The 20098-nt window shown below is 39.0% G+C and overlaps 1 protein-coding gene across 1 annotated transcript in view; it reads right to left on the bottom strand.

The window, feature by feature from the left end:
• LOC105881146 (serine/threonine-protein kinase Nek5) overlaps positions 1-20098 on the bottom strand; it is a 40551-nt gene continuing 20453 nt past the window's right edge. Inside the window, exons 9-20 of the mRNA XM_076009438.1 lie at positions 19472-19672; positions 19313-19394; positions 17914-18047; positions 15623-15807; positions 13196-13262; positions 12230-12346; positions 11123-11209; positions 9527-9619; positions 6349-6429; positions 6041-6109; positions 4191-4317; positions 1-246 (exon numbers count right to left, since the gene is read on the bottom strand). Of these exons, the coding sequence (XP_075865553.1) occupies positions 101-246; positions 4191-4317; positions 6041-6109; positions 6349-6429; positions 9527-9619; positions 11123-11209; positions 12230-12346; positions 13196-13262; positions 15623-15807; positions 17914-18047; positions 19313-19394; positions 19472-19672 (1389 nt within the window). The 3' untranslated portion in view covers positions 1-100. The remainder of the gene's footprint in view (positions 247-4190; positions 4318-6040; positions 6110-6348; positions 6430-9526; positions 9620-11122; positions 11210-12229; positions 12347-13195; positions 13263-15622; positions 15808-17913; positions 18048-19312; positions 19395-19471; positions 19673-20098) is intronic.

Here is a 20098-nt window from a genome sequence, read left to right as displayed (position 1 = left end):
GAAAGGTGTTTGATACAAAATTTACAGGGATTGTACTGAGAAGTGGGATGAGCAACACAGCTGTATTGGGGCTTTGGTCTTCCCTTGCTGAAAACTGATGCTAGCTGACCACAGACTCACCGTCAGGCATGGTGGAGCACGTGGAGGTGACGTCAGCCACTGCCATCATCTGCAGCAGAGTCTGGGGAGCTCCTCTGTCCCACTGCCTCCTGTTTTCTGCAGCAACAGCATCGTGCACGGAAAACCCTGAGTGTAAGGAAATAACTTGTTAATTCAACAGCAGCCAAAGTGTTGACTAACTGTACCAAGCAGTTCTTAGGAACCCAGACGTCTATCAGCTGGTAAGTTCAAACTGGAGAATGACCACCCTCGTTCTAACATAGATCATAACTTACAAGACTGAAATTATAAACAGGTGTACAATTGTTTCACTTTTACTATTAATGTTTGACTAGCCCATATAGCTAAATGCTAAGGAAATATTAGTGACACAATATGGACAGATTCCTTGAGGTATGTATGAGAACTTTTACTTGAATAAATTTCTGCAGAAATGCAATCTGTTTCATTTTCTTAATTTAAAAAATAACTTGTTATCTTTCTTTGTTAATATGTTTTCACTATAGAAAATCTCAAAATCTGGTAAGTAGAAGAAAATAAAAATCATCTATAATCTCACTGTCCATATAGTGTCCCCTCCGTGCAGTTTTTGCTCTGTTTTGAAACAAAAATTTGGCCACATACTACATACCTTCTCATAACTTGTTTTCTTCAATCAGCTACATGTCATATCCAGGCCCTTAAATAGTCTTCTGTACAACCATTTTAAAGCAAACACCGTATTTTGTCTCATGAATGTGTTGTAACTAATTTTTTTTTGCTGGACTTTTACGTTGCTAGTGATTTTTCACTATAATAATGCTATTGTATGATTACATAATGCTATTGTATGATTACATCATTTATACCTGAATTTTTGTGGACATTCATGATTATGTACCCTAGATAAATGATTGAAAATGACACTTCCAGGGGCTAGTATTATTTGCTTTACCAAAGCTTTTCATTGTTAAAGTTGAATCTATTATTAATTTGTGATTTTTTTATGTATTTTGAAAAGCTAGTTCTTCCCTATTAAAAAATTTTTTACCTATATTTTCTTTTACTTCATTTCTAATGTATAACTTTTTTACATATAAACTCTTTGATTTGGGGGGAATTTGTTTTGTTGTATTAAATATCATAGTATACAGGGTTCTGATTTCACAGTGTTTCTCAAATTGTTAACGAATTGGCCCACTAGCATTTATCTGAATACGCCTTTCTTTTCCCACTGACTTGTAATGTCACTGTTAGCACGCACTGAATTACGATACATACTAGGGTTTGTTTCTAAACTTTCTCTTCTTCCTACTGCTTTATTCTGGTGCTACTATCCTATTGTTTCAATGACTATAATTTCTATGATATATTGTGATGTTTGGAAGGGTAAAGTGCCCCTTTACTGTTCTTCTTTTTCAAAATTTTTTGGCTGGTTAAGAAACTTCAAGATTATCCAATCTTCTAAGATCTCCTCACACCAGAAATAAATAAATTCTAATGTGGTTTTGATTAAAATTGCCAAAAATTCATATATTTATTTGGAAAGAATATTTCCAATACATAGCACTGTTATTTCTCTCCATTTATTCAAGTGGTCTTTAAATACCTCAGTAAGGTTTTACTGTTTTCTTCATATGCCCTTCACAATTCTTGTTAAGTTTTTTTCTAAGTGAATACACACACACATACATATTTGCTATTGTCACTGTAAGTGAGATCTGAAGACCAACTGGGGAAAACATTTGCAATATGTATTACAGGCAAAGGTTTGATTTAAATCAGCCTTACAAAGAAAAAAACAAATACGCTATTTTCAGTAGAAAAATGAATGAAGGCTGTGAGTATATAATTCACATGAGAAATATAAATGGTCACTAAACATATGGAAAAATTCTTCAGCCTGAATAGTAATTACAGGAATGCAGATTAAAATGAGAGACAATTTGCAGTATCAAACTAATGGAGGGTTTTCTTTTCATCTAAAAAAAGAGCCAAACCACTCTGCCCTCTTTCCAGCAAACTTATGCAAAGATAACCTTTGAATTCACCCCTTGAGCCTTAACCACTTTCACTGAGGCCAATAAGGGCTCCAGAGGGGCCAAATCCCACCCCCCTAACCTGGCCTTTCTCTTTCAGTTGATACTGCCAACTCCTGTGCCTTCTTCCTGAAATCTCCTCCTTCAGTTTCACTCTCCGGATTATCTCACTACTTTTCTACCTACTGCAAGCGTTCTTTCCTAAGCTCCATTTCCTTCTCACTCTAGGCACTCTGCGCAGGTACCTTGACCCTCAGCAAGGTTTAAATACCATAGATATGCTAAGGCCGCCAAACTGTATCTTTAGCCCTGATGTGCCCAGGCCTTAAGTCTGACACAGGTGGTACCTTCTAAACATCTCCAGCTGATGCTCATAGAGACCTAAACCTCAACATGTTCCAAACTTAGATCACTACATTACCTCTACAGACCGCCCTCTATGTGCTGTATATTTCGTTGGGGACAGCTTCATGCATACGAATTAGGAAACTGGCAGTGTCCTTGAGCCCCTTCTCTTCCCCAAGCCCCACGCTCAGCGCCTATGCTCCCTGCCCTGCTTTGGCTCGTGCACCTGTCATTTCCCACCTGGACTATTCTCCTATTTCAGCCTTGACCCTGCCCACCTGCCCGCCATCCTTCACTCTGCAGCCAGCACAGTCTTCCTCAATCGCAAATATGATTTCATCCATCACCCACACTGGAGCCCAGTGGGGACCCCCGACACTCCAACCAGCTCCCACTCTGACAACGATTAACATTTCAGGCTCAGAAAACATGTTTTGTCCCTCCTTTCTTTTGCTTATGACACTTCTGTGATATTGAGGGTAGGGTCCCATTTTCGTTCATCTTTGAGGTCCCCGCCACCGAGCACAGTCTGTAGCATAAGACAGCCCTCAATAAAATGCCTGCTGAGTTGAATGAGGATTTTTCAAGAGGGATATGAAGCAGAGGGTATTCTAGGAAGAGGAAAGTGAGCCCAGCCAGCTGTGTAAATGCTCACATAGTTATAAGAGAACACGGGGTCCCCAGCAGGCTGTGGGGGTCCCCTCATCACTGGAAGGAAAGAAGAAGGCTGGGGAGGGGAAAGGGGGTCACTGCAGGATCAGGCCACCAGTGTTAAATGTGATACTACGGGGAACGGACTTTATCCTGCAGTTGATATCAAAGCAAATCTTGACAAGATAAATTTAGCAACCAGACAGAGAATGAAGGACAAATATTAGAGAAAAGGAGGTCACATAAGAGAATAAGGCAATCCAGTGGGGGAAAGCAAAGGGAAAATTAAAAGAACAGCATTTATTAAGCACCTAGTATGTGCCAGGTACTTTATATGTCAAATCTCACTTTAGTCATCACAATAACCCTGTGTGGTTATTGCTACTGCTGTTATCCCCTGCTCCTAAGAGGAAACTGGGATTCAGGGCATCAGAGTAACTTATGAAAGAAAGGTCACGTGACCAGAAAGTGGCAGTGCCAGCTGGGATTCAAACTCCCATCTGTCTCCAAAGCCCACGCGTTACCTACCGCACCACACTGCTGAAGCTGGGATGACAGAGCCACAAACCAGTGGCAGAAAGAATGAAGGAGAAGGAAGACTCCGAGACATCTCAGAGTGGGAACCACCCTGGAGGTGTACCCTGGTGATGGCATTGACTAGAATAAAGGGTCCTTGGGAAGAACGGCGCAGAAGAGCTCGATTTTACACATGCTGAGTTGGAGATGCCGGTGGCACTTGCCCATGGAGCTTTCCAGGGGACGATGAGAAAGACTGGTGAGTGGGAGAAGGTGAAGGAGAAGGTGAAGCTACAGGAGGGAGCAGGTGACACTGCTGAAGTGCAGAGCACGAGCAGAGGGCTGGGTCTCAGGGAGTGTGGACACCCCGGATGTCCCATGGATGGGCAGGAAAAGAGGGACTGAGTTTTTGCCCAGCTAGGGGGGAGCACAGAGGGGCCAGGTGACAGCAGAGCCACAGCAGACACGTGGGGACAGAGTTTGAGATGGACTGCTAAGTAAACAGTTCCTTCTCATCTACAGCTTTCAGAGGACACATACCTGCTTCTGGGCAACAGAGTTTTTCAAATGCTTTGTCTGTATAATCTTCATGCTCCTTTACACATTCATATTCCTTAAACTTCATGCCATCCTTGAAGTCCAAAGTTTCATTTAGTATATCCGTTGCCTAAATCAATCCCACAGTGTTTCATGAGAAGTAAGCCATATTTTGAAAAAAATATTTAAAAAATGTTTTATATTCCTAAAAATACTAATTAGCAAGATATATGGTAAGTAATCAATATATGCTTAATAAACAAATAAATCTGTAGAGTTTGAAAACTGGAACTATGTGGGAATAAGCTAGAAATGGGAATGTTTTCATTTCTTCTCCTTGTTAACAGTGACAAGCACTGGTCATAGGGCAACTTAGTTTTATCCAGACTTTCTGCCTTTAATATTGTTCTACTGTAGTTCCATTCCACAGAACTCTCCAGGTCTTTCCATCCATGCCCTGGTTTTAAGCATGTAACCTTCCTAACCAGATCCCTAAAGCTGCTCCTAATACTCCATAATTGATATGAAAATGATCACTACATTTCAAGTATATTGAAGCACAGAATAAGAAAGAATGAACAGCCTGGCAGCTAAATATTTCTGGATTCTATTCTTTCATTCCAGCAGGGCAGTGTCAGCATCTCCTGGCACTGAAGCTGTGGGGCTGTACCCCGCCTCAGGTTCCAGCCCAGAAACAGGTCCAGATCTGCTCCTCTCTGATCCCACAGTCCAGGGGCACTTAGAGGCCTAAAGGTTTAATAGAGGTGAGCACTAACTATCATCACTCTAATGAAGTCTTTATGTAGCAAAATGCTCATAAAAATAAGAAATAACATTAAAAAGTTTTAAGCTAATAAAGAATGTGAAAGAAAAAATTGAGTATCAGGTATGATTATTCAAACTTAACTTTTACTAACCTAAAATGTGAATTCAGGCTGGGCACCGTGGCTCACCCCTATAATCCTAGCACTTTGGGAGGCCAAGGTGGGAGGATCTCTTGAGGCCAGTAATTTGAGGCCAGACTGAGCAAGAGACCCTGTCTCTACAAAAAATAGAAAAATTAGCCGGGCATGGTGGCGCACACCTATAGTCCCAGCTACTTGTGAGGCTGAGGCAGGAGGATCCCTTGAGCCCAGGAGTTTGAGGTTGCAGTGAGCTATGCTGATGCCATTGCTCTCTAGCCCGGGCAACAGAATAAGACCATGTCTCAAAAAAAAAAAAAGTGTCCAATGACATTCCTTCCCAAAAGAAAAAAAAAGAGAAGGAAAAAAAAAAAAAGTGAATTCAGAGAAGGTAAATGGAAAAACAAATCAGTTAATTTTGACATTAGCAAGTGTGATAAAAAGTGGGATGAAAAAGATGTTAAAATCAAATAAAATGAGATTTTATTTACTATATTCATGCATTTATTGCTGTGGCAAGGACAGCCCAAATACATAATGGAGATTGAACCAAAGATCTGTACAAAGTTATTAATAACTAATTAAGACCTAAAATAAATGTTCATAGTTTTAGGGTACCTGCTGAATTTATATTAGTTTATCAATATGTTAATTCTTGACTGTGTTGACTATGTCTTTAATGTGGCTATGATAAAAAATTGATATGAGGAAAATAGTCTTTTATAAAAGCAAAATAAATTAAAATGGAATAATCCATCTAAGAAAATAACCTCCATTTTTTAAAAATAGGAGAAAAAAGATTTGGAAGACTCATTTAAACATTAGAAAGACCCTTCTAGGAATACTAAAGGAAATTTTTCTTATAGCCCATGGAATAATTTCATGAACATGCTAGGAAGATAGACTCATTTTCTCATACCTACTAATAGACATGTATACGTAATGGCATACCTCTTCCTCTTGGAGGGTATTTTCATCAGAAATACGGTTGTTGAAGTTAATTTCAAACTTTACCCCTCTCTAGGAAAAAAGCAAGAAAAAAAAAATCTTAGTTTGGTAATTCAATAAAAGCCTTAACATTACAACTCCCTAGCTCAGTTTTAGTTGACATTACAGTTACTTAAAACCATTAGTCTAACATCATAAAATAGGGCAATTCCATAAAATAGTACAGGGAAAATCATGTAGGCAACCCAGATTACAAAGTGTAGACTCCCCAGCTTTTTAATATGGAACCAAAAGGCAAAAATGCTTCCTACCTTAGCTTTACATTTCTGTTCTGGAATTTTGCTTTCCTTTATGTTCTGAAGCCTCATTTCTTTCAAGTCGCCTTCAATATCCTGCAAGTATAGAGAAAAATACAATTCTGTCATTTAAGATTGATCAAAAAACTATACTTTCACAACCCCTGAATTCACAACACTGAATGTCTACATGATTTGAATTTCTGGATTGAAACTGATGATTGATTTGAGAATAAAAACATGCCTTTGTAAAGGAAAGTTAATAATAATTTGCTGAAAACTTGGGTACGATATCCAGTAACTTGAAATATGAATACATTTAATATTTCAATGGATAAAATTTTATAATGAGACAATGCTTATCATTCCTGTCCAGTCTAGTCAAACCCAATCCAATTTAAGAATGTAATTTTGACTACAGGATCTTTCCCTTAATAGGCTTATGATCTTCATCAAGAAAATAAGAAGAGCACACAACTCATGACAGGATAAAGGAAGGAGGGCTCTAAAAACTGACAGGCAATTTCAAGGAGGAAAAGAAGAAAACTGCAAAAGTGGATGACAAGAATTTCAAAGGATCAGCTGAGACATGAACTCCGTATGCTGAGGTTTATTAGGGTTCCAGTCCCTGCTTCTCTCTTCCTCAATACGAGGGGGGTCTCCATTCATGCCTATGAATTTAAATGTCACCTTTATACAATGACTCTTAAACATCTTCAGGCTCCCACCTAGGCCGGGTGTAGCTCACGCCTGTACTCAGGGAGGCCAAGGCGGGAGGATCACTCAAGGTCAGAAGCTCGAAACCAGGCTGAGCAAGAGCAAGACACCGTCTCTACTAAAAATATAAGGAAATTAATTGGCCAACTAATATATATAGAAAAAATTAGCTGGGCATGGTGGCACATGCCTGTAGTCCCAGCTACTCCGGAGGCTGAGGCAGTAGGATTGCTTGAGCCCAGGAGTTTGAGGTTGCTGTGAGCTAGGATGATGCCACGGCACTCTAGTGCGGGCAACAGAGTGAAACTCCGTCTCGGGGAAAAAAAAAAAAAATACAAAGATCCCCGTCCTCAAGGCTACACAGTCATCACTCTTCACAGTGCCAAGAGGGCCTTTCCCACTACATGACAATGGGGAACTCTACAGCAGCCTGAGGCTGAATTTCCCACCCACTGTGGTGGATAGGGGTTGGAGTCTGATATTGTTGTATTTTAAAGAAAATAAAGCAATATGACACTTATTGTACAACTGAGACAACCAGGCTACCTAGTCAAATCAGACAACCAACTTCACAAATATAAGATATGTAATTCACGGTCCTGTTTTTACACTTCATAATATTGCAAGGCTGAAAAACACCCTTACCAAAGTTGCAGGGCAAACAACTAATAATGCTTCAAACTGACACGTGCTGTGTGTGAAGTATATAGAAATGTTGTGGAACATTCTAAGGGAGAGAGAAATTCTAAGGGAGAGAGAAAAAAAAGCTGTGCTAGAAATTTCACTAAGAAGTCTGATATGATGGGTTTTGCAAGAAAAGAAGAAAGGAAAAGGATATTTCAGTAGAGGAATGAGCATTTTCAAAGGCTTGGAGGAGAAAAGGAAAATGCCTTTTTTAAATATGTAGGGCTTTTTTAAAAAAAGTAGTTTGAGAGGGCTAGATCTTTGGGTGTGTTTGGAGGAACGGTGAGAGATGAGGCTGGAACATTCTAAGTGATGGGCTTGCTAATGCCATGCTAAGAAAATGGGCTTTACCCTATCCACAAAAGGGAGTTGCCATAGATTGTCAAGCAGAGAGGTAAACGTGTTCAAATCAGTATTCTGGAAACTCTACAAGTAGCACAAGAGACTTAAAAAACCTGTTGGATTATATAGCTGCATATTCCCTTCAAATAAGACAATGAAAACCTAAATTCAAAAAGTGGACAAATTCGGGGATAATTATTTCCTTTACAAAAGTTTGCAAACAGATCTGCTATTGGATTCCTCTGGAGGCCATAAGCTCTCAATAAACAGCAGATGCCTTTTGTGTTTGAAGATTTTGATGAACATGCTGACAGAACTAAGGAGCAGATATTTTGTCACACAATTTTGTAGTAAAAGTGCTGTAACCTCCTCATAAAAAATTTAGAAAGTAGTGAAATAATAATCCCCCCTATTCCCCACACCAATCTAAATACCTCTAAATAACACTGTTGGCATTTTGGTGTGTTTTCTTTCAAAGTTACTCCACAAAACATACAAAATTTTATCCACCTAATTTCTGATATCAACATTTTAGAGAAGGCATCTCATTTGCTTACGTTCTTTCCTACACTTTATTTTTAGATATTTGATTTTTTTTTAACATTGAGGTATTAGATTTCTTTGTGTTGCTAAAACCAGGTTAAAACACAAGAGAAAGAAATGTCTGTAAAATCTGAGCTGTCTTTTCATGGGTTTGACTATGATCTTACCAGCATCTTAGAATGTTTCCAAAGATGTTAGAAGTTTGCAATATGTTAAAGATTTCCAATTTCTAGTTGACTCTGGACCAAGCTCTAACAATAAATATAATTTAAAATGTAAATAATTACTCTATATAACTAGATAAGTTGATTGATAACACTAACTCCCAGTATAGGCCATATCATTGAGAATCTTATTAAGCCAAAATAAAAGCGCGTTGGGCTTCTTCACAAATCAATACAACTCCTTGTAAAGTAAAACAGGTAATTGCAAGAGTATTGTGTATGAAGTCATTTCACAGGTTGAATAATTTTCAGAATTAGTTGAAATCAACAAATTCATTTAGCATTCTAATCCTATAATCTTTTCTCAGACAGAAAAAAAAAAAAATCTCTCCTGAGATCCATCTGCCTGGCCTCCCTCCCCCATCAAAAATGTAAGGTTGAAATGGAAGAGACGGTGACCACCAGACTTCCCCACCAATGTGTCTGAGACACGGACTCCCACCATCCCGAGAGCTGAGCACATGCTACAAAGCAGCAGCTCTCAGACTTGGCTGTGCACTAAATTACCTGGCAAGCTTCTGCAGACAGGATGCCTGAGTCCCACCCACACCATCTAGGGCAGAGCCTAGACATTTGAGTTTTTTAAAGTTCCCCACAGGATTCCATTTGACAGCGAGGGGTAAGAACCAAGGCCAGCGCCAACTCACTGGGCAGGACACACGACTTACAACAGCCATTGCTACCTGCACGGGAGCGTCCTCCTCAGATGCATCTTGGGGGACGGGCAGGCCACTCTTCCTCACCACGTAGGTGTTGTGACTTATATTCAAGTTCTCCTTTAACACAAAGTATACACGGTCAACACCACTGGGTTTGCGTGCGTGCTGAAGGCTACTTGGCGCATGCGCTGTGGGAGTGGCGGGATAGAGCCCTCTTTGCTCCTTGTCCCTTTGGCTGCCTCAGTATCCCCCAGACGCTTCTTTCACAGTCTCAGTAGAAGCGTCTGCTCCCCACCCTTCCTGGACTCGACTTCCCATCGCAGACCTGCCTCAAACACAAGGCGGATGGGGCCCGAGGCTGCCCACCGCGGACCAGGCCTCTGCTCTGGAGAGAGGCAGCTCCAAGCTGCCCCTGCCGGCACACGCTGTGGGGGCCCTTGCGTGGCTCTTTCAGAAGGCCTCCCCCTTAGCTCTGCCTCTCTACAGTCACTCTTCTTCTCAGACCCACCCGCGGCCTCCATAAAAAACCCGCGTCCTGCTCATCGTCCTCAGGTTGGCTCCTGTGCACCCGCAGGGCTTAGTTAGCTGTATTCCGGCTTGCTGTATTCCGTGAGTGTTTCCCACGTGTGTCTTATCTCCCCAGCTGCATGTGAGTAGAATGCATTTGCTAGAAAGAGTTAGGGGCCTTCAGAGTCAGATATTTAACTATGCAGTCCGCCTTGGAATATCTAGAAGACTCTGGGTGAGTTAATTTCTCCACTCTGGGGGGTAAATGAGAGGAAGTTCGTATGTGAAAGCTCTAGTTCACAGCCTGACATATGCAACTGAATTGTACCACAAGCTCACTGACTTATATTAATTCGTCCGCATGCACTAGGGGTGGAGGCAAGGAGGACAGGGGGAGAGAGAGACCTATTTCAGCAGCACGGCCGTTCTACTCAATGAATGTGACGCCAAGTGTGTGTGAGGCGGGAGACAGCGTCTCAGGTCCCACAGGCCTCTCGTGGGGGTCCTGAGGGTATTCATAGTGTCTTTCACTCAACACGGTCTCCAAACACAGGCTAGCTATTTCATCTGGACCTCTTCTGAAGAAGCAGCGATCTGCTCCAGCTCTAGAGACCTTCCTGAGAGCTGCAAAGACGAATTTCCCAGTGTGCCTCCTTCAAGGGATTTTCCAGAATCATCTCGAATGACTCAGATGTGGCCTTATACAGGCTTAGAACCTTACCTCTGCAGACAGTTGAATTCAACAAATGCTAGTTTTTATTCCCCTCCTGGGCATGAACTTTCTGCATCTAATCCAGTTCTGGCATAAAGCAGCCGCTCAGTAAACACTTATTGACTGATTCACGAGGAAGACAATCAACAAGTATTTTTAATAACAGCCCCTCTTCCTAGCTGAGAATCTCAGACACACTTATCACCTTGTGAGGTCTCCAGTAAACCACAATTAAGTGAAGCTTCAATTAGTTCTGACAGTTTTCCTATTAAAAAAGAAGACTGCATCATGTCCTCTAGGATAAGAATTTGTCTCTTCTATAAGGAGATCATTACGTTTAAGCTCAATTTAGTTAGCTCTAAATCGATAGAATGATGTTTCCTCTAGAAGAATGAATTTACCTCTGGTTCTCTCCCCATCTTCTTTCTAATTTCCTTCATGTCATTGTGATACTGTTGGCGTATTTCCTCTAACTGCTTCCAATATTCCTGGAAAGAAAACCCATTCCAAAAACTTTAAACGTTTGCGAATACCTTCACAAAAATAATCTCTATGCAGCCTACAGTTTTTACAATGTGTCATACAAAATGAGAATTAGAAAATCTGTGGCTCCTAAAGATGATAATCTGCCGTGTGTTTTGGCTGCGGTACTTCGCACCCTGCGAGACAGCGGGTTGCGATACGGATCTAACCGTTATATATAGCCCCAACTGTGTTAACGACATACAGTCACTTTGCAAGTCCCACTTTCATAGCTAATCCTGTTAAGGGTTGGATTTTATTCCTGCCAAAAAATGATATGTTGAGGTCCTAACCCCCAGAAGGCCTCAGAATGTGACCTCATTTGAAAATAGGGTCGCTGTGATGTAATTAGTTAAGATGAGGCCATACTGGAGTAGGGTGGGCCCCTAGTTCAATGTGACCGATGTCCTCATAACAAGACGGCCCTGTGAAGACAGAGCTGCACAAGGAGAACATCATGTGACACAGGCAGGGAATGGAGTTACGCAGCTGCAAGCAAAGGAACACCAAAGTTTGCTGACGAACCACCAGAGGCTAGGAAGAGGCAAAGAAGGATTCCCTTGTATGTTGCAGAGGGAGCCTGGCCCTGCTGACACCTTGATTTTGGACTTCCACTCTCCAGAATTGTGAAACAATAAATTTCCGTTGTTTTAAGACACTCGGTTGTACTGTGTTATGGCAGCCCTAGGAAACTAATACAAGTCCTAAATATATAAATGATGATGGACAATTATTTTATCAATCCAAGGTAAAAAGCCTTATGAACTTAGCTATGTTGCATTCTCTGAGAAAGTGAAATACATAACTCTGTATCCCTTGTGACACCCAGCATGGTGCTTTACAGATTGAGTGTGCCCAACAAGCATTTGTGCAACAGAACCCTCTCGGGTACACTGTAGGAAATGTAATAGAAGTAACACCCTATGATAGTACAGAAGACAATCATATGAGTACAATGATAGCCCTGGAATTAGACTGTTTTTAACCTGCTCCTTCATTTTGTTTTTCCTAAACTGCAGCTCCTGGAAGCTAGGCTCTTCTCCATTACTTCTTAGCTCTTGTCTCTGGTTGGGATTTGGCTCCACAGAAGATGGACGAAGACCCTATTTATTGAATGAAATAATTTATAAAGCAACTTGCATTTTGGAAACATCTTCTGATTCGATCTTGACTTTCCCCTATAAACAAGAATTATATCACCAAGCAAACTAAGTATTCAGGAGTTTTTTATGGTAAGTAGCAGAAGTTTCTTCATTTAAGTATGAAATATTAAACAATTTATAAAAATTAATTCAACCATTGTTTATTCTAAGCAATCGATATTTTATACTACTTCTTTATGCTACCTAGATTCATTTTCTGAATCTGTAAATTATAATTGTGATATTAAAGTTCTATAAAGGTTTAGCAACCCCAGAACATGAGATTAGGTAAGTGAATAGAACTACACCCTTAAAGCAGTTCAAAAAAGAGTGATAACACAAAATAAGAGTGATGCATATCCAGTTTCTCTCAGCTTCAGAATTTTGACATAGTATTTCAGGGCAAAGGTTAACTTTCATTTCAAATAACATGCAATAGTCACTTTTTTCAAATGTGCAGAAGATTCTTTAATAAAATAGAATCAAAGCACTGCAGCACTGAAAGGGAACTTGAAGTTCATCTACTCCAAAACTTTCATTTATAGAAAAGGATATTAAGGCTCAGAGAAGTTGCATGAACTGCCCAAGGTCACACAGTAAGTAATAGAGCCAGGGAAGAAACCAGCCTTCTGAGACTCTGATTCAAGCCTGTTCCCATTACTTTCTTTAGCTATTAAAAACTAGGGACCAATGAAGGGTAGTCTTGACCTTCTAGCGAATGAACCCTGACTTAAGGATCCATGAATATCTGTGAGCAGAGAAACTATTAGAAAATTCCTGATTGCCTCCCATATTTGATATTTCACTTACCAATTGCTTTTCCACTTTTAACTTATATTGTTGAGCTTCAAATTTCCTTTGAAGGTACTCAGCAGGCCTTAGGAAATAAGAATGTTCAGCTTGAGTGGAAATTTTAATGAGTCTTAGGCACCAATTTGACAAGTGGATTTTCAGCTTAGCAATAAAGATTCACAATTCACCTATGGTTTGAAGTTCCAAGTTCTAGAAGTAATTCAAAGTTACAGAAAATTTACATTGGAAAAGAAAATTTTAGAATCAAGAGGAAAGAGGGATAAAGAGAAGAGTAACAGTTGGGGATATAAGAGAGAATTAAACAGGAAAAGATTCTGATCCAGTAATTTCTCTTTGGGGCAGGATTCTGTCCTTCCATAGTCTATAATATGTTGGGAGGAGGGAAACAAACCCATGCCCAGGTCTTTTCATGCTTTGTGTAGGTGTCTAATGCACAGGTTGTCATTCCTGATTTGACAGTGGCTGCATGTCTGTTTCCTGCACTACAAACTAAGCTCCCTGAGAACAGAACCTGTCCATCCCTTTACTTTACCTGATATGCTGATACATAAATGCTTAATGAATAAAGAAGTGATGCTTTAGCTGTATCTCAAAAGCTTAAGGTATATTGCCAGCACAATTCTGGCCAATTCTGGTCAAACCATTTTCAGCTTTATACTTACATTTTATATATCCATCTTTTTTTGCAGAATTTCCTGCAAAGAATTTCTGTCATCACTGGTTGCTAAATGAAAACTGCACAGGATAAACTATATGATAAAGAGTTTTGGAATGCCAATAACTTCCAAGGCTCCAAAGATAGAACTATCATTTCAGAAATAACTCCTTTAGGAATATCATGATAAGCAGTCCCCAATTTATTAGAGTCAAGTTAATCATCAGTTTAGAAATATGATGAAATGTCAAGCTAGTTAAGGTCTCTGGGTCTTAGTTCCTTATTTGTAAAGTGGACACAGTACCATTTCACAGGGGTTGATGTGAGGATTAGAAGAAATTAGGGCTGTGAAGGTTCCCAGCCAGTGTCTGACACATAGATGGTGCCTGAATCAAACAAGGGCTAAATTGTAGCACTCATCTCTCTGAAAACCCCAATTCATACGTGTAACAATGTCTCTCTCCCTCCTTATGACCCTTCCACCCCAGGGTCTGTCTCTCCAACCCTGTACAAATTCCTCTTCCTCCATCCCATGGCCTGGAATCGGAGCTCCAAGAGAGAGGAAACTGGGGAGAGGGGGTACAACGAGGAGGGGTTACTGGTCCTTAGAGGAGCATCCTGGGAAACAGTGGGATGGGGCTATGATGGGGAAGAGAAGGAACTTTCTACCGTTCCATGTGAGAGCTCAGGAGATAAAACCATATGTAATCAAAATAATCGATAGTTTGTCAGCTCTCTAATCTAGACAAAGAAGGGAAGATATATTTTTCCAGTGGCTGAACAAGGGAAAGGGAGTTTTGTGGCCGCTCCCAGTTTGTATGTAAAATGTATGTCCTTCATTAATTGAGTCCAACATGGATATTACAGTTTAAACTAACAGAACACCTAACTTTTGATAATCAGGGGGGTAATTTGAAATTTGTTACAGAGATAAATAAAACCATAAGAGCCAGTATCTCTAAAAATAAAACATCTAGCTGAGTGTGGTGGCGTGTGCCTACAGTAGTCCCAACTACTCAGGAGGCTAAGGCAAAAGGATAGCTTAAATCAAGGAGTACAAGGCCAGCATGAGCAACATAGTGAGATCTTGTCTCTAAAAATATATAGTTAAAATAAATTAAAACATCTATGTTTCCCATAACACATTTCTGAAGAAATCATTTTTTCATCATTCTTGCTTACCTAATTTTCACTTGCTGTTAATAAGATCACTCCCACATAGTCTCTTGTATTTTTCATGACAACCAAAATTTCAGCAATAAATGACCACAGTCATCAAAGTTAGCAAATTCCTAACCCTGAATTAAAAAAATTTTTTTTTGATGACAAAAAATAACTTTCAAACAGAGGTCTTCAGTCCTGTGCCAAGAGTTAATAATCCTGGACACAGGAATGCTGACATCAGTATGAAAAAAAAAAACAAAAACTGAAAATATTGTAGATCTACAGACATCTGTTATGGAGTAAACTTTTTGAAAATTTACCATAAGAATATTAAATTGTAGTATATTGTTTTCTTTATAATATATTCAAGAGTATGAATCTGTGCCTATAGGTAAATGGCTCCATGAATAAGAAGATAAGCTATATCAGACTTGAGATGAAAAAAAGGTGGAGGGAGCTATGGATTAAGGATTTAAAATGAAGATTTGGAAAGTTCTCCTTAGATTATTTATTTTAGGAGAATTTGGAAGGATTTCAGAATAAAGAATGTTGATATATAAAGATATTCTCAGAGAACCAAGGCTCAAGTTAGACTACAGTATTACCATTGACCTGGAGATGGGCCAAGCATTTCTTCCCGATTATAATTTTCCTCCATTCCAGTATCTTTTTGGGGAACAGAGTGATAACTTGGTCCGTGGGCTCTCTTCCTCAACAAGTCAAGTTGAGCATAATAATAATCATAATGTTCACACACGGCAGCAAGTTGGGGCCTTTCTATCATTTTTATCTGAGGGAAAAAGAGGGAATATTTTTTTTTAAAAGTAACACAAATCTATAATCATTGACAATCTGGTAGTGACTATAGCTAAGACAAGGTATTCAAGGCATAATTTTGTTGTTTTTGCTCTGCACTTGTCTTCAGAGTAAAGTAATCTTAGAGTCCCTGAATCCGAGAGTTGAAAAAGACCTTAGAAGTCTAAGTACCATAGTATACAGTTTGTGATTTTGCCAAGGTGTGGATTTGAATTATGCATACGTCATGGCTAGGGTGTGAAAAATACCTAGCTAGTGAGTATGCCTCACCAACCCAAGATCTGAAACTATAAACTATTGTTTTCTATTTCTTATAAACTTGTTTATACCTTACTGTACTTTATGGGAGAATAAATGTTATTGTGCAACTCACAAATTTGGGGGTTTGCAACATTTTTGGTTTCTGATAAATTGACTAAATGCAAAGTGGCGTCTGGACTTGAAGGAAAAAAGATGCTGAGTCATTCAGAGTCATTCTTCCTGAGAAACACAAGGTCATACAACAGCTGTGACAGGCATGTTACCACCCCAAGCTGCTCCTCACCACTCCTCCAACCAGAACAGAATGAGAGGAGGTGAACTGGAAGCAAAAGTTTATCTTAGAGCTGAGTAGAGATAAATTTTAGAGTTGAGCTAGAAGACAGGAATCAGAACAAATGAAGATATAAAAGGCAGTCAAGACCCTGTTGCTAAAGAGCAAAGTAGGGTTAATTTAACATTAAATGTGACACCTCTGCCTACTTCTTAGCTGATAATAAAAGAGAAAAGGTCAAACCACTAGAAAGACCTAGGAACTGGTAGTTGGGAATATGGATAAACTAAAAAATCATTAAAACTGAAATGTTCTCACTGTAAAAAGGTAACACACCATATTCTTTGTTCTTTTTAATGCTATGTGGATCGTACATATGTTAGATTGGACCATCTATTGGTCAAATCATTAACCTGCAAAAATCACACTTTCATATAGTTCTATTTAAATATTAATGTATCAAATTTGGTTTGTTAGTCTAAGCATAAGTTATATGTTTATTTTTAGAATCTTTCAAAGCAAGAAGTTTTTTTTGTTTTGTTTTGTTAATTTCACCTGAATACAACCCAGAAGAAGGTACTAGTAATTACTTGTTGAGAAATGGTTAGAAACAGAAAAAATATTGGAAGGAAATAAACAGCTTCTTTAAAATTTTCTCTAAAATCCCAAGTAGTAATGGGAACGTCAGAGGTGGTGGAAATCCACTTATTTCACTCCATCAGCAGAAGCTTTTTCAAAGGATTAGAAAAAATGTCAACTTGTTCAACAATTCTCCTAATTTATTCCACACTCAAAACTTTTGGGTTTTTGTTTTTTTTCTTCTACCAGTCTGATGCACAGCATTCTGAATCATGGCATAGTTTTCTTATTTCTTTAATAAAGTTAAACTACTTTTTATTAAATGAAGAGCAATAATTTAACCAATAGTTTTTTTAAAATCTGTTTATACGACACAATTTCTAAAATGTCCATATGTTAAGTAAACACTTAGTAAATATACTTCCAAATGGTCCTCTAATTATACCATAAGCCTTCTCTAAAAATACAATTCTTCAATTAAAAGACAATAGCCATTTATCATCTATATACCAGAAGCATTTCACTAGCTCACTAGCATGAGCTAAAAGATTCAACGCTGCCGAAGTAGATTCAAATTGCTAAGCATGAAGAATCCCTATGAAAGATCAATTATTATATGATAAAAACCTCTTAATTATATATAACATGTTAAAATTAAGAGTATGAAATGCAAAGTGTTTTCTGTTACTACATTACTTGTCCTTATTTATTCAAAGAAAATAGAAGAATTTTAATTATAAAAAGAAAACAAAAACTAATGTATACTGATAAGAAAATATAATATTTCCTTATGAAACATAAAAACTAGAAGTCCAATGAAATACCACTTTAATGCTCATTACAGAATGATTTTATTATAAGTACAAAACGAGTGGACTCTAAATTGATGAGCTGGTACCTCATGAACATGTGCAGATAGGTCAATATACCATAGCTAAGGAACCAGACAGAAGGTTTAGTATGACTTACGGATATGGGCTTCTGGGCTCCAGCTGGTGGCCTCCACTCATTTCTATGTGATATATCCTTCCTTTTAATTGGCACTGATATCCTTGTCCTTGGTGGGCACTTTTCCTGGAATCTCACTTTCTGTATTTTAGACACTTATTTAACCAAAATAAAACAATTTCAATTTCTAAAAATGTCTACACATTTAATATTGATACGTGTAAGATTATAAACACAAGCTACATTTCATAAAGTAAGTTTGCTTTAGCTAGAGATGTTTTACACACACAGTGAGAAAAGTACTGATGAAAAATCACTATGCATTTTTTCGATGGAGAAAACCATTTTTTCCGGAGTTCCTTTATATGTTTTTAGGAACACATAACATTACTCTTTTAAAAATTAGGAATTAATGTTGACATTTACAGAAACAATATGCATGGGATAATAGTCAAAGTCATGAAAGGCAGTCATCGAAGCTTGGGTTATTAGGCCACGCCATTCATGCACATTGTTGTTTAAGATGTATGAGTAGGTCTTGTATAATATGTTTGTCTTTATCTCCATCAAAATTTATTCTTGTTTCCCTATCTTTTCTATATTAGAAATGTGGACAATGCACTTTCTCTCATCTTCTACCTACCTACTTTCTAAACATTCTCAGTCTAGACTGGTAAATAACAACATCAGTCAAACCAAATGGTAAAGAGGATCATCTATTTTCCCTTTATAACGTTCCTTGACTTTAACTTCTCTATCACAGTGGATAACATGTCCCTACCACAGATTCACAGATTCCTTCGAGGGATTTTCTGTTCCTCCTGATCCTGTAAGTCCAGATATTTGGTTATGGCTAAATCTTGGGGCTCTTTCACAGCATTAGTTGAATTAGTAATTTTCTCTTCCTTACCACAGGGCACTTCATCACTTCAGAAGATCCCTCCCTCCCTCCCTCCCTCCCTCCCTCCCTCCCTCCCTCCCTCCCTCCCTCCCTCCCTCCCTCCTTCCTTCCTTCCTTCCTTCCTTCCTTCCTTCCTTCCTTCCTTCCTTCCTTCCTTCCTTCCTGTGTGTGGTGTCATCATAGCTCACAGCAACCTCAAACTCCTGTGCTCAAGAGATCCTCCTGCCTCAGCCTTCCCAGTAGCAGGCATCACCACACTGGGCTAATTTTTTTTTTGTAGAGACAGGGTCTCGCTTTTGCTCAGGCTGGTCTCAAATTCCTAGCCTCAAGAGATCCTCCCACCTTGGCCTCCCAAAGTGCTAGTATTACAGGCATAAGCCACCACGCACGGCTTGGTTCATATTTTTTATAAATGTCTATGTGCAATATATTTGGTGGAATTTCCCTGCTAACGTTGCCAGCCATATATGATAACTTGCTGTGTGGGACACTTGTAATAAATGCATCAGTCACTCTTACCCTGGACCACCTTCCCAGCAGGTCGAGATGCTGATGCTCTTGCCCTGTGTATATGCGTGTGATTGAATTCTTCCTGAAGGACCTAAAACCGAACACACGAGTCAAGGACCTGTGAACCAAGATCTCTGCCAAAATCCAAACAGTCACCTCAAAACTCACCTCAGGAGTCAAGTATTTGGCAATAAGATTCTCTAAAAAGGGCCTTTTCAAAATGGAATTAACAGATGGTCGATCTCGAGGAGATACTTTAAAGAGCTGAGATATCAAGGACCGTAGGTCACGAGAAAACCTTGGAGATATTGGGGCAAAATGTGCTTGACAAATCTTCAGAACCAGCTGGTGTAAGTTGTTACCCTCAAACTGAAAGGACAAGGAGTAATGATACTAAATCATAGAAAAGTTAAATACTAGTATTATAATAATACATATGCAAAAAAAAATGTTTTTAAGCTGCAGTTATACACTATGGCCCACCCTAACTTGTCTTCATCAACTCATCTTTCATGAGTAGATATTGCAGACAGTTACTCAATTAGATACCATATTATTTAAAACAAGATTTTTGTTTGAATTTTTTTCTTATGATCAAAAAATATTCTCATTATAAAAAACTGAAAGGTATAGGAAGTTATAAACTCAGGAAAAATACATGTAATTTTACCACTCAGAGGTATATTTCCTTCCGATCTTTTATTTATTTATTTATTCTGAGATAGGGTCTTGCTGTGTCGCCTTGGCTAGAGTGCAATGGCATCATCTTAGCTTGCTGCAACCTCAAAGTCCTGG

This window comes from Microcebus murinus, chromosome 13, assembly GCF_040939455.1.
Source record: "Microcebus murinus isolate Inina chromosome 13, M.murinus_Inina_mat1.0, whole genome shotgun sequence".
NCBI lineage: Eukaryota > Metazoa > Chordata > Mammalia > Primates > Cheirogaleidae > Microcebus > Microcebus murinus.
This window is presented reverse-complemented; position numbering and strand designations above follow the sequence as displayed.